Genomic DNA, 14917 nt, shown 5'->3' with positions numbered 1-14917 from the left:
AAAGAGAAACGCTTGGGAGGTATGATTTATGTGATACGTTTTTTGGCATATATCGTCACATTTCCAAAATTGCACAACATTTTATTTTCGGTTCTGCAAGGGAAACATCTATCTGACAAAATTATATCTACAGGAATAAAACACACTTTCATACCTAAAACCACAACTCAAACGCAATTGAGCTCGCTGCAAGTCATCACAGCAATGCCGTCCGGGAAGTTCATGCTTAGCTGTTTGGGTATCGTTAACTGACAAGCAGCTCTCGTAGCCTATCGACAAAGCTAATTCGCGTTTCAAAGAAGTTTGTCCCAGCCGCCTTCCTTTAGCTCAAGCCCAGTTTACGGTGCTACATGACCAGAACGGCGCGGTGAGGCTATAAGCAAAGCTGCTGAAGCGAGTTTGCTGGTAACGGGTTGCTCGGTATAGAGCAAGAAGTGGCTGATGGGAATTAAATGAACTTGGCAGACCTCTTATGGCTTCTAGTACGTTGGACAAACTCGTCAATCAATAACCTGTTTTATAATAACGTCAGAATGTCCTATCATACTATTAATTTAAGCTGTGTTTGGAGTTGTCATTGAGTCTCCACATACCTCTAAACCATTCTGAATCCTAAATAAAATACTAAATAGACTCCGGACTCCGGCTTCTTACATGAACTTATAGCATTAACAGCTCAAGAAACAACAGAGGTTGAAAGAGCCATGAACTGTGAGGACCATATTTACTCGATTATAAGATGACCCCCAAAATTTTAATATTAATTTAGGGGGGGTGGGGGAACCTGAATATAAGAAAAACATTTTAATAGTAAATATTAACATGTAAACCATTTTTTCATATTTAATAAAAACTGATTGAGAATGCATTTCTTGTTTTTCTTTCATTTTATTTGCCAACCTGCCCCCCAGTTATGCACAACTGACTTCAGGCTTGTCACTCTTGCCCCCCCCGATATGCCTTATACCCCCTATATGCCACTCTGTCCCCCAGATATGCCTTATACCCCCTATATGTCACTCTGCCCCATATATGCATTATAACCACCCCAGATATGCCGTAACCCCCCCACATGCCTTAAACCCCCTATATGCCACACTGCCCTCAGATATGCCTTACACCCCCTATATGCATTATACCTCCCATTATGCCACTGTGACCCCAGACATGCTTTATGACCACCTTATATGCCACTCCGTCCCCAGATGTTCCTTATACCTCCTATATGTCATTCTGCCTCCATATATGTCTTATGCCCCCCCCAGATATGCTACTACCCCTAGATATGCCTTAAACCCCCTATATGCCACTCTGCCCTCAGATATGCCTTATATCCGCCAATATGTCACTTAGACCCCAGATATGGCTTGTCTGACCACCATGCATCTAACCTTATGGTGTGAACAGTATATACTGAAGGAATTGTTTATTTTACATTCATTTTTATTTTAAACTTGGAAATATATTAATTTGATCATTTAGTGAAGCATGGCACCTTACGTGAACACAAATCAAGAAACTGTATTGTAGTTACTAGTCTTTGATATGTTTTCAGGGTCCGGGCAAGCCAAATCCCAGTTAGCTTTTATCCCTGTGTTAATAATCCCAAACTGAAAAAGTGAGCTCCATTACAGAAACACTGCACATGGGAGGCTTGTGTGCGGGGCCCTTTGTTAAATTTTGGATAATATGAAATCAAATGTTAACAATTCCACGTGTAAAAAAATAAATAAATAAAAAAAAATAGTAATTTTCAAATAAAGAAAACATTTCCCAATCTAAGACTCGCAGCCAATTGTATTGAAATCAATAATGCAATCTCTATGCATTAACTGTATTAAAATATATCGGCAACAGTTTGTGGAAAATTCCTAAACTGGGTTAAGATAAAAGAAACAATTACCGGTAACACTATTTAGATTTACTCATTGACAACGTCGGTTTGTATACTTGTACAAATTTAAAACAAAACAGTTGAAAACACTCAGTCTAAAACAGCAGCTGAAAAATCCTGCCTGTTTACTCCATTCCTGTATCGCAAGGGTGTCCAACCTGCGGCCCTCCAGCTGCTGCAGGACTACATCTCCCATACTCCTCTGCCAGCCATTGAGCTGAAAGAGCATTATGGAAGATGTGGCCCTCCAGCTACTGCAGGGCTACAGGTTGGACACCCCTGCGGTATCGGATGTTTATCATCTATATCAACTCTGCTGTTTTTCTGAAAACCCTTATAACCAGGTTCCTTGTATAAGAAATATCACAACCAGCCAGTACCCCGGGCACTTCTGATGTATCGTCCTGGCAGCCACGAACCAACAAGCTGAGAACATCTGATCTAATGCGCCACTTTGTTTATCATTTAGTTACAAAAGAAAATGTTAATGCAGAGGACCATCCCCATTATAATTACAAATACTGCTTGATATCACAAGTTTGAAACAAAGATCAGCACTCATTTTGCAAACATCTTCCCCAGCTTTTAAAGGGAATGGGTGAATGGGATATTGGTCTCCATGAGGTTATGCAGCATTTATAGTCTGAATTCTCTCTGTACAAATATATTAAACCACTCAACTTATCCCCGACGCCCCACCAAGACAAAAGTCATCATTTTCCCGCTGAAGATCACTTCGCTCAAGAGTAGCTAACTGAGTGCATTTTTTTTTTTTTTTTTTACATATAGGACCTGGTGTTTATACTATGTATTGTGCAGAGCAGGTATAATAACCAAAATCTACTGCAAGAATAGCTAAAATCTCCCTGCATACTGTATAAATAAGACTATTGGGAATTATGTGCTGCAACAATATACTGCTAGCTACCTTGTTTTACATATTGCTTAATTATCATTGCTGCTTAGAAGCCTATATATAAACTATTGTCAAAGTGGTTTTTATTACATGTTTTATAGTAATAAACAGTGCTGACCAGAGTAAGCTTTTTGACTTACTGTACCCATGTATTAAAATATTAGGTTTAAAGTTAATCATAAAATTCGGAAGCCATGATGGTTCTTAAGTTTAATTTCTCATATACATTTATATAGAGAGAAGAAATCTATATACAATCAATGTGTATTTAACAATTTATAAAGCCAACTCATTAAAAATTATACTGGCTGCATAGCACATTTGACATTATTGCCATTTCATTAAAAAAAGGAAAACAAACGGATTTACAGAATTTGGCCACTCTGGACACCAACTTGTGTGCAGTTATCGGACTTTTCAAAACATAATCAAATACTTTTCGGATGAGTAAAATTTGAAGGTATACATTTTTTGCACTGTTTCAATACAACACTGATATTTTAAAAATTAAAACAATTCTAATAAAGAATATTAATAAAGTGGAACACTATAGAGCATATGACTGGAATTAGTGTTCCCTTTCCCCATTTTTGTCATCCTGAACAGTCATTCCATCAAAATGTTTTTGTTTTTTGAGTTAATGAACATACACATTTCTATACTTGAGAAGGCCTGAGTTGTGGGGAAAGGAACAGTCAAAGAAAGCCTGAGAAAGGAAAAAAAATGTTCATTTAATTAATTTACAATAATTTACAGCAGTGTAGTTTGTAAAAAAAAAAAAAATTACAGTTGATCACAGAAAAGAAAAAAGAGTGGCTATTTTACAGTTTAGGTACAGCGTTTAAATATTCAAGCATATGATGAGAAGCGGCAAGGTGGTTGCAGTGTACAATGTAAACAAACAGCTTTGGAAAGTCAACCAAGTCACAGAGTGTTTCCCGGGATAATAAAAAGCCTCTAATTTCTCAAACTTGATCGTAGGTCAAAATAAAGAATTTACAATTCAAGATAATCTGATGTAAAGTTTTTATTTATTAAAATTCAGTCTCAATGGGCAGTGCTGAGGTCTCCGAAATAGTAAACATCTTGTTTCTTAAAAAAATGCCACATTTGCAGCAGTGCAGCATATACCTTAAGTACAAAAATATTCTTCTGTTCTGTTGTGATAATGGACCTTGCATTCTTGAAAAGTAGAAACAATGTTTGCGACACTCCAAGTCTAGTCCATTTCTTTAATGTCACATAAGGCAATCACTGTGAAAGTTTAGTGAATATGGCTAAAGTTCAGGAAAGTAATCCTCGTGTTATGTTTTACGGCCACTCCATATTTGTTCAGGGGTGCTTTTATGATCAGATGAACATTCAAAAGGTGACCTGCGCCCCAAAGGAGATCGTGAGTCATATGGAGACCTCTGATCTAAGGGTGATCGTGGTCCACTACTAGAGGCTCGATGGTCCATTTGCCAGTCTGAATGGTACCGGTAATCCCTGGAAGATTTGTGATGGCTGTATTCAGAAGCGGAACGGTGGTCTGAATGTAAACGATGGTCAGAATGGGATCTGTGGTCAGAAACAGGTCTATCTTTTAAACCCCCTTCCATATTAGACCTATGATCTCTGCTTCTGTGGTCATCCAGTTTTCTGTGTTTGCCATCATTGTGGTATCTGTAAATGCAATAAAATATGAAAAGTTATAACAAATATTTATGACACAAAAACCATCAAGAAGTTTTTTTTTTTTTTTGGGGGGGGATCATAACCTGCTTGGGGGGGTTGTTATATTGCTCTTAGCATATTCTTAAGTGGGTTGATGCCTGGAGGACAGTTTGTGTGAATTTGTTTGAGATGTCCGAGGCTATTTACGTCACATAGAGATAGATAATACAAATATTCCTAGCGGTAAGCACGCCAATGCCATTTTTTTCTTTTCATGGGGATTGCAGGGGTACAGACACCCTCTCACTTGGTACTAAGATGCAAGTCCCAAACTTTTCTGACAAGTTTAAACACTGTATTTTCAAGAAACCTTGCTAAAAGCAACGGTATATATTGACCCAACGGTATATATTGACCCAACTGACCGATTTAAGTGCACCTCATCATTGCTTCTGATGTTAGCTAGCTTGATAATTTAAACTAAAAAGCTTCATCAGTAACGATAGATTGATGGTCAATTAAATCCACTAACCAGTTCCTACTGTATAGTATGCTGAGTGTCTGGACAACAATTTATCAAATTCTATTTTAACAAAACATACATTTAACAAACCTGTCCAGCTTGTACATCTTACAAAGATTGGGTTAAATCATAGCCTGCCTTACCAGAATTGTGTTTCTAATGAGACACATCATGCAGGAGTTACTGGCTACACAGGTCACAAAAAGGCTTAAAAAACTCTGAATTAAAGGGGAAGGCCATAATGACGTAACGCATGGGTTAATGTCAGAGCTAGAAATGTTGAGGACTATTTTAATGAACTGGTCTTTTACAGTGTTAAAGGGATAGGAAAAAGTCTGAAAAAAACATGTATTCATTTTATGTGATATACGTGGGGATTGCAGAGCTCACCTGTCCTGTTTGTAGTGGTGATCCCAGTCTCTGTGATCTTTACCATTGCTGAAGCTAGAATACGGCCTTTTCCTGGACTCGCCCTTCTTGTAAGAATCACTCTGATGCCGATCTTTGTGATGATGATCGTGATACTGAGATACATGTCTGTCAGAAGAGTAACTGTCCCGACTGCTGTCATCATGGTTGGTATTTTCCTTTAGCCTCTCTACATCTAAAAAGTATAAAGAAAAAAAAAAAAATGAACTACGTGTGATGGCCACAACTACTTTACATACATATTTAACTTTCCTGGGTGCCAGTGTATATTAAAGTATTTGGAATGTGTCTATTATGTGATTGTTTACAGCAAAATAACAAGAAAATAGTGATTGGGAGAGAAAAAAAGTCAAATCTGTAAGTTAAGAGTTTGAAAATTTTGATGAGCACTAACAGAAGATGTGCTCCTTATTTTACAAAAGCTAAATTTATTCTGTGATTCCAATTGATTTGGTTTAAACACCATCACATCATGAAACCATTACTATATTAGCAATACCAAGGGCTAAACTAATTAGTCACTACTTCCCTACAAGCAACTTCATTATACATATCTGGACTTTTCACAACAAAACAAAATCTGGATGCCATAAATCAGTCTATTCTTTACACGATGCAACCTCAATCAGAAAAATCATCAACATTGGATCAATCAAAAAATGCTTCCTCGTGTGCATTTGACTTTGGAAAGACTAAAAGGGTATATATTTTATTATTAATTGCACCAATAAAAAAAAAAAATAAACTTACCCGGATGCCTTATTGCTGTGTTCACAGTGCTGCCAACATTCTGATCGTTGTGCTGAAAGAAATAAAATTAGTTTCTGTTGTAAATATTCTGGCAACATTATATACAACGCTGAACCAACATTATTAACATTGCCAAAGGGCATACAACTGGTGCAAGGGAAATCAGGAGTTTAAATGCATATATTCCCCCTCCTTTGGCATCAGCTCTTATACAGCAGGAACAATCCATCAGGGGAGTGGGGACCGCGCTGGGGTCCCCGATAACCATCCGTCACTTGTTACAGATTGTGGGTTTATGGAAGCAGGACCGCGGAGCCCTGTCTGTTACAATGTTCCATCTCTCCTATACATATAAAATCCGTGGAGGTGAAGAACTGTATCCAGTGAATGCTGAAGTGTTTTTTTCTTTTTTTTTTTTCTTTTAGAAGCGGCACTAATAGGACAAGTAATCTATTACCTATATTTGCAACCCCCACACAAAAAAAAAAATAATGAAAAATGACTCACCTGAGATTCTTGTCGTTTTTTGATTGCATGTTTGTATAGCTTGTGCAGCTTCCTGGCATCAAATTCCGTGAACTTTGACACAAATATCCATAAATTTCTGTGAGGTGAAAAACAATGCAACAGTCAAAAGAACGCTACATCACGAGCAGTCTGACAAAGTAATTTGCATATAACTATAAATACACTTTCCCCATAACACACAAGTCCAATTAGTGTAACAGCGGCAAATAAGTAAAATCATCAGGCTTCCTGGAAAATTGTAGAGGCATTTTTTTTTTTTATAAAAATGTTTGGGCCAAAATGAATGTAAACACTCCATTTAAAAACAAAAAAACTGGGATTGTAACCAAGAATCCAAGAACCAAAATAGTAGATACTCAGAAAGATGCAAAACAGAACAACGTGTCCATTAGACACTGAAATGTGTTTTCTACTTATAAAGTAACATCCCCACATTTAAAATAGCAATTTAAAGCCCAAATGTCTTACTTTCTCCACTGTTTTATCTGATCAGGATTAGAGTACTCTTTCAAGCACTCAGTGATGTGATCCCCAATTTTGATCAGGCACTGTCGAGTGTGCTCAAGCTGCTCTCTCTCAGACAATCCTTTTTCCGGTCGGTCCAGTTGTTTTAACGCTGCCTTTACCGGCCTCATTCTTTCTTTACACTAAAGAATTAAACAAAGGTCATTCAAATTTCAACAACTCCTTTTATGCTTAAAACGCTAGATTGCTTGATAGGACATTTAAGCAGCAAGGGAACATCAATTAAAATATGGTACATTAAAACTACCAGCAGGCTCTCATCTAGAATATCACGTTATCACATAGTTTTGTAACTATGTAGAATGCAGACAATAACATTTTGTATTACTAGAACTGTTATCTACATTAACAAGAACTATAGAGAGTGCAGTTTTGAGGTGCTGTTCTAAATAATTGAACAGTAGTATGGCAAATAAAATGTAGCTGTGCTAATAGCCAATTAAACTGTATAATATAATAAAAATAAAAAAACTCTAAAGTGCTAACATTTCATTGAATGTCAGGACTAGTGAGGGGGCAAACATAAGATCAGCATGTATGACGCAAACTTACAACACTGAAAGTTTTTTGATCAAGTTCTTCTGCTTCCTCTGAAATTGGAACAGGCTCACTACTAGCAGTAATGTGAACAGGGGTCTCTGCGCTGATATTTTTCTTATTCTTTTCCTTTTCAGGTTTTATGTCATTAGCCTAAAAAGACATTAAAAACAGAGGTAAAAAAAAACAATATTGCATACGAGAAAGAGTAAAGCAGATCTACTTAAAAGTTACATTAAATATTCAGATTTAGGAAAAGGTGAAGTACAAAAGAACAGCTTGCATTTTCCACACATCAAACAAATATTCTTACAAACCATTCATATTACTTTCTGGTAGCTCTACTTGTGGGAACAACAGTTTTCCACGGCAACAAAAGATTTCTAATTTGAAATGTTACATATTTTGCAGCTAGCAGAATTTTTTTTAAAAAAACTTTATTAGAGCACTCACCTTTTCTTCTTTGACATCTTTGTCTTTAACAGGCTCTTTAGCTTTCGCTTCCTTTTTGTCTTTGCTTTCTTTTTCACTAGTGTCTCTCTTCTCCTCCCTTTTTTCTTTCTTTATATCTTTCTTGCTTTCTTTTAATTCTCTCTTTTCTTCAGGTTCCTTTTTCACATTTACTTCAGGCTCTGCTCGATCCTCAGTTTCCTTCTCCGATTTAATTTTTTTGTTTGGAATTTTAACAGAGACGTCCTCCTAATACAAAGACACCAGAGTTAGAAGAATACTTTGCACTAGCAATAGTAAGCCTGTTAAAGTCTTCATGCTTCATGACTTCCCATGCCGTCAATAAAACATGTGCCAGAAAACGTACTACGATGACATGGAACGTCACAATAAAAGTAACGGTGTGCACGTCTACAGTTAGATCAGTCGGCAGGGCTCTTAACCTTCCATAGGGTATTCTCTCAATTATACCCACATTTTATAAACTGCTGAGCGTGAAGGGAGTTGTAGTTCACAAAGCCAGGTGCTTTCGCTTGTATGGTGTATTATACCATTTAACCAATTGTTTTCTCTGTGCCTTCCCTACCCTTTGTGCAGTTCTGTCACTCAGTGAAACAAGTGTGTCATGTAGCAAGCCTGTAGATTTCAAACATTACGCAATAACAAATACTTCCGGGACCTGGAGAGGCGGCTAATTACATTTTGGGGATTTATTGCTAACCAACGCTATAGTGTTTTTGAAACAAAAGAGGCTAACTTTGGCAGAGACTGGTGGCCAAACAGCAGCATGACAAAAGCCTAAATACCCCAGGTTATCTACCTTACAGAACTATATACTTTGTGGGTTCTTTTTATGGTTTCGTTTTTGATTACTGTGATAAACCTATAACAGTGATGCAATATATGCCATCTAATATTTAATTTTATATATATATATATATATATATATATATATATATATATTTCAAAAATATTACTATATACAGTGGGGCAAAAAAGTATTTAGTCGGCCACCAATCGTGCAAGTTCTTCCACTTACAAAGATGAGAGAGGCCTGTAATTTTCACCATAGAATGAGACAGAATGAGACAACAAAGTCCATAAATCACATTGTCTGATTTTTAAAGAATTTATTTGCAAATTATGGTGGAAAATAAGTATTTGGTCAATAACAAAAGTTCATATCAATACTTTGTTATATACCCTTTGTTGGCAATGACAGAGGTCAAACGTTTTCTGTAAGTCTTCACAAGGTTTTCACACACTGTTGCTGGTATTTTGGACCATTCCTCCATGCAGATCTCCTCTAGAGCAGTGATGTTTTGGGGCTGTCGCTGGGAAACACCGACTTTCAACTCCCTCCAAAGGTTTTCTATGGGGTTGAGGTCTGGAGACTGGCTAGGCCACTCCAGGACCCTGAAATGCTTCTAACGGAGCCACTCCTTCGTTGCCCGGGCGGTGTGTTTGGGATCATTGTCATGCTGAAAGACCCAGCCACGTTTCATCTTCAATGCCCTTGCTGATGGAAGGAGGTTTTCACTCAAAATCTCACGATACATGGCCCCATTCATTCTATCCTTTACACGGATCAGTCGTCCTGGTCCCTTTGCAGAAAAACAGCCCCAAAGCATGATGTTTCCACCCCCATGCTTCACCGTAGGCATGGTGTTCTTTGGATGCAACTCGGCATTCTTTCTCCTCCAAACTCGACGAGTTGAGTTTCTACCAAAAAGTTCTACCTTGGTTTCATCTTACCATATGACATTTGCACAATCCTCTCCTGGATCATCCAAATGCTCTCTAGCAAACTTCAGACGGGCCCGGACATGTACTGGCTTAAGCAGGGGGACACGTCTGGCACTGCATGATTTGAGTCCCTGGTGGCATAGTGTGTTACTGATGGTAGCCTTTGTTACTTTGGTCCCAGCTCTCTGCAGGTCATTCACTAGGTCCCCATGTGTGGTTCTGGGATTTTTGCTCACCGTTCTTGTGGTCATTTTGACACCACGGGGTGAGATCTTGTGTGGAGCCCCAGATCGAGGGAGATTATCAGTGGTCCTGCATGTCTTCCATTTTTGAATAATTGCTCCCACAGTTGATTTCTTCACACTAAGCTACTTGCCTATTGCAGATTCAGTCTTCCCAGCCTGGTGCAGATCTACAATTTTGTTTCTGGTGTCCTTCGACAGCTCTTTGGTCTTGGCCATAGTGGGGTTTGGCGTGTGACTGTTTGAGGTTGTGGACAGGTGTCTTTTATACTGATAACAAGTTCAAACAGGTGCCATTAATACAGGTAACGAGTGGAGGGCAGAGGAGACTCTTAAAGAAGATGTTACAGGTCTGTGAGAGCCAGATATCTTGATTGTTTGTTGGTGACCAAATACTTATTTTACCGAGGAATTTACCAATGAATTTGTTAGAAATCCTACAATGTGATTTCCTGTATTATTTCCCCCCATTCTGTCTCTCATGGTGAAAATTACAGGCCTCTCTCATCTTTGTTAGTGGGAGAACTTGCACAATTGGTGGCTGACTAAATACTTTTTTGCCCCACTGTATATAGGTGTATTTTGGTTAACTACTTTAGTATCATAAAAAAAAACCTGCTTTTTAAGTTTCTTTTGTATACTGTTTTTATATATTATATGTTAGCTTAGCTATATAGTCTATATAGCCAAGTGCGGTATCATAAAAAAAATAGGCTTTAGGTTTTGGAGTACTGTCAGTAAAGAGGTTAATTTTTTTACGCTCTTTACCGTAAAAAAACAATACCAAATCGTTTTACTCCTATAAACAGGATTTAAGTCTTTAAATGGTTTCCAAATGATACCAAAACCTTTATCTCACAAGTAACTTTAATACAGAAATACATTAAAATTATAACGTTGGTAGAGAAATATTTCATTAAATCTTCCATAGTTATCAAAAGGTTTTACATGTATGCGTTGCTCACCTTTTCCTCATCCTCGTCATCTTCATCATCTGATTTTTCTGAAGAAGGTGGCGACGATTCACTTTTTATTTCTTCCTCAACTTTTACAGGTTTTGAAACTTTGCTCTTTTTTGTTCTCATTTTTCTTCGTTTTGAATTACCCTTTAAATTAAAAAAAAAAAAAAAAAAAAAAAAAAAAGTCTTAGAAATTTCCGTCATAATTAAATTGCAGAATTGGGATTCCAGCTTCATGCTAGCAATAACTAAATTTGAAAAATGTTGAAAGGGAACACTTAAAGCATAAATGAGTATTTTCTTAAGCTTTTATTTTTTTCATGTACTCTTTCCCTAGTTCTGTAATAACATTCTCTGAAAAACATACCCCTCCAGAGAGCCGTTGTGCTTCTTTCCGTGCCAGGTCCTTGTTAAGAAGCTTAATGAGGTAGTCTGCTCTTGTTTGCAACTGCTTGGCCTGGGGTTTCTTATCTGGATCATCAGGTAAAATCTGGGGGAATAGTAAAATACATTATATACACTCATTGTGATTAAAAGGGACATTGCATCAACATCATAGCTGTGAACCTGCTGTAACCCCTTCAAGAACGGGACGTACCTGGTACTTCCTGGTCAAAGGTCACCGGCAGACCAGGTACGTCATCGATGATGCGCGATCGATGATGGGCGGCTGCTACTGACCGCTGGGTGTCCCCAGCGATCCGTAGCAGCCAGTCCCCCTCAATTCCGTGCACGTGATCGCTTTGAAACGAATCACGAGCACGGAATTTAAATATTTTTTTTTTTAAAAAAACTGCAGGCTTCAAGGGAAGACGCAGCACTCAAACGTCAGTCCTGAAGGGGTTAAGTTTATACCGCATGTGGGGGATTTTGCGGAAATTTCCTCTCGCCCCCTGCTAGTTACTGTAAAGGAGATGCATTCAGACGAACAGAAGAATTATGGGACTACAGACTAGGAGTATTTTTTTTGTCAGAGTACTCTTGTACTTTAGAGGGACCGCCAGAGACAGTAAGCTGTCCATTTAAGAAGAGCTGAACTAAATGTGTTTGTAAATTAACGTGATTCAAGCTTAAAACTCCACAAAATTGGAACTTTAATATCATAACACTTTTGTTATTTTACAAGCCATCCAGAAAATATCATCCAACATACCTTTTGTGTTAAATTGAGGTCAGGGTCCATTTTGATCATTTCCCAGCTGCCATACCCATATTCATAGATACCAATTAAAAGATTGGAGTCATCTTCTTTGCCCCAGTCAATATCAAAGTGAGCTGCTTTGGTGTGACAAGGCATAACATACCTACGAAACAAGGAAAGGGAGTTTATATATAAAGTACTGCAGCATTAACACTAAATAAGATATGCATACATTAAACAAAGGAGAAAAGAAAAAGGGACACTTGCCATCATATGCATTAATACGTATGACAGGTGCCTTTAAATTTCCATCGCCACTTTTTGCCTGTGATATACCTACTGCCAGTTGCTTCCAGCCCTGACCCATTTGCACAGGCACACTAAAAAAACATCAATTGACTTCAATGTAAGTGCTTTTCATATGCTGGTGTACCAAGAGGTGCTATAATTTGCCATGTTGGAGCCTCCAAATCCAGCTACTTTTACCGATTTCTTTTTACCTCTCCCCCCCCCCATGACTGGAGTCAGTGAAGTGAAAGCACTTTTTTATTTTTAAACAATGCTAATTCCCAATATAATATAGTAGCGACTACTAGCAATTTACTAGATTAGATGACAGAGTAAATGGGGAACATTTTAATGTCTGCTTCCTGTAATTCTTTTTAATGTTCCAAGTTATATATTTTTTAGGGATGATGTATATAAAAAGGATTGGTCTCCTTAACCCGGACTTCAGCTCTTGGTTTAGATGACCATGTGGAATATAGTAAACCATTCCTTTTTTAAGTGCAATGTGAGACAGCTTGAGATCAATCAGAATAATGTTTAAAATGAAACAGCTTTTAAAAGTATTTACAAGTACGACAGCAAAATAGACTTTGTGCTTTTTTGTTAGACTTGGTCCTTCACAAATATACTACACCTTTTTCTCTCCTCGGCATCCAAAGGAATCGACTTGTGCAATGGAGCCAGCTCTTCTTCATGAGAACTGACAAGCTTGGCATTTACTTGAACACCAGAGATACGGAATGTCGGTCCTTTCATTTTCCCACGTCGTCCCCCTTGGATAAGAAAAAAAATGAAAACCTTTGGTTTTTTTTTTTCCCCCCTTACACATTTTGAAGAAAACAAAATATATATTAGCACTAGAAACAGTAAAGTTATGCTGTCACACACCTGTTCTTTCGGTGCCAGAAGAGCTATCTTTCAAGGCTTTAATACAGCCGTTGTGCACAAGTTCTCCAAGTCGCCGGAGATCTGTCTCAGATTTATCCACCAGCTCAGCATCCCGAGCAATTGCATCTAACCTGCAAACAAATATTTTTGCCCATTTAAACCTGCATAAGATATTTACTTACTGCGAGCAATGTAATAACTAATTGCCTCCATTCTCAGGAAGACATACCTCTCAAGTGGGCAACCAAACTTTTTATAACTCTTGATAAACCTAGGATAAGAGGAAACAAAAAATGTAAACAGTGTAATAAACAGATTAGTGTTTTTTATTATTCCAAATATTCTGTTGAGTTTATAAGTTTTACCTTCTTATCTCTGCATCGCTGAAGCCTTTAATATTCTCTCTCGGGATAGTTCTTGGTCTACCACGTTTCTTAGGGCGTTGTTGATCAGACATAGAATCACTGTCAGACCCGGAGTACCTTCTATTCCTACTGCGTCTCCCTTCACTTCCATTAAAGTTTGCCTAGAAATCAAAGTCATTTATGTATAAAACTACAATGATCCTGTAGTTAGAAATAACTACAAAGGTCGATCGTTGGGAGAAATATAAAAATATATCCAGATGCAACAATTTTCATTCCATACCCACACTAGAGAATGAATGTCACCAGAGGAGTTACTGAAAGATAATCTTGTCTGCAGGTTTCAACTTGGGTACACACATTGCAACACGGCTCACGGGTAACCTTGAAAAGCGCACCGAACCCACTGCTATAAAAGTATTCTAATACAGAAAGAAAGCACCGGTAAACCTCTCTGCTCACCTGCTTCGCGCAATTCCTCATCCTCGGGAGCAGATAGATTTCTTGCAGTTCCTTCTGCCTTTCTTCTTCTTCGATTCGTCTTCTCTGATCACCAGGAATAATGTCATCCCAGGACTTTGAATTTCTTTCAGGATCCACAATATCATCATCATCCATCGTCGAAAAGTTAGCAACCTTGTGAAATGCAATTATTTTTATATTAAATGTTAAGTCAGCATGGCTTGCGGTTAAACATAAGAGGGTAGATAAAAATGTACTAGTAAAGGAAAACATATTCCTGTTGTAGGTGTTTAATGTCTTGCAAATAGGGCTCAATCTAAGGTTTTCATTGGAGAAAATGTTCTAACTTTACACTTTAGTGAATGTTTTTTAAGATTACAAAGCATTACAACTACATATTTGTAAGAAATAACCAAGATTTCAACAGAAACTTCGACATCAAGGCTATAAACAGCTAAAAGCCCCTCCCAGACAAATTCTAGTTAAAAAGAACGGAAAACATTGTTAATCTATGGCTATGGTCATAGGCCTTCAATCGATGTTCATTAAGATGGGTAGATAAAAGCCCCATGGGGGATACCTTGTATGTTTTCTGTTCTATATCTCCATGCTGGTGTC

At 37.7% G+C, this 14917-nt stretch overlaps 1 protein-coding gene across 1 annotated transcript in view; it reads right to left on the bottom strand.

The window, feature by feature from the left end:
* Positions 1-3005: 3005 nt before the first annotated feature.
* Positions 3006-14917, bottom strand: part of CHD1 (chromodomain helicase DNA binding protein 1) — a 32495-nt gene continuing 20583 nt past the window's right edge. The window contains exons 23-37 of the mRNA XM_053474624.1: positions 14300-14473; positions 13838-13998; positions 13702-13743; positions 13473-13603; positions 13219-13357; positions 12309-12459; positions 11523-11645; positions 11162-11302; positions 8212-8457; positions 7774-7911; positions 7165-7343; positions 6676-6772; positions 6169-6220; positions 5380-5593; positions 3006-4475 (exon numbers count right to left, since the gene is read on the bottom strand). Coding sequence (XP_053330599.1) covers positions 4115-4475; positions 5380-5593; positions 6169-6220; positions 6676-6772; positions 7165-7343; positions 7774-7911; positions 8212-8457; positions 11162-11302; positions 11523-11645; positions 12309-12459; positions 13219-13357; positions 13473-13603; positions 13702-13743; positions 13838-13998; positions 14300-14473 — 2349 coding nt within the window. The 3' untranslated portion in view covers positions 3006-4114. The remainder of the gene's footprint in view (positions 4476-5379; positions 5594-6168; positions 6221-6675; positions 6773-7164; positions 7344-7773; positions 7912-8211; positions 8458-11161; positions 11303-11522; positions 11646-12308; positions 12460-13218; positions 13358-13472; positions 13604-13701; positions 13744-13837; positions 13999-14299; positions 14474-14917) is intronic.

This window comes from Spea bombifrons, chromosome 1, assembly GCF_027358695.1.
Source record: "Spea bombifrons isolate aSpeBom1 chromosome 1, aSpeBom1.2.pri, whole genome shotgun sequence".
Classification (NCBI taxonomy): domain Eukaryota; kingdom Metazoa; phylum Chordata; class Amphibia; order Anura; family Pelobatidae; genus Spea; species Spea bombifrons.
Note: the sequence above shows the minus strand (reverse complement) of the source record. Positions and strands in the feature narration are given on the sequence as shown.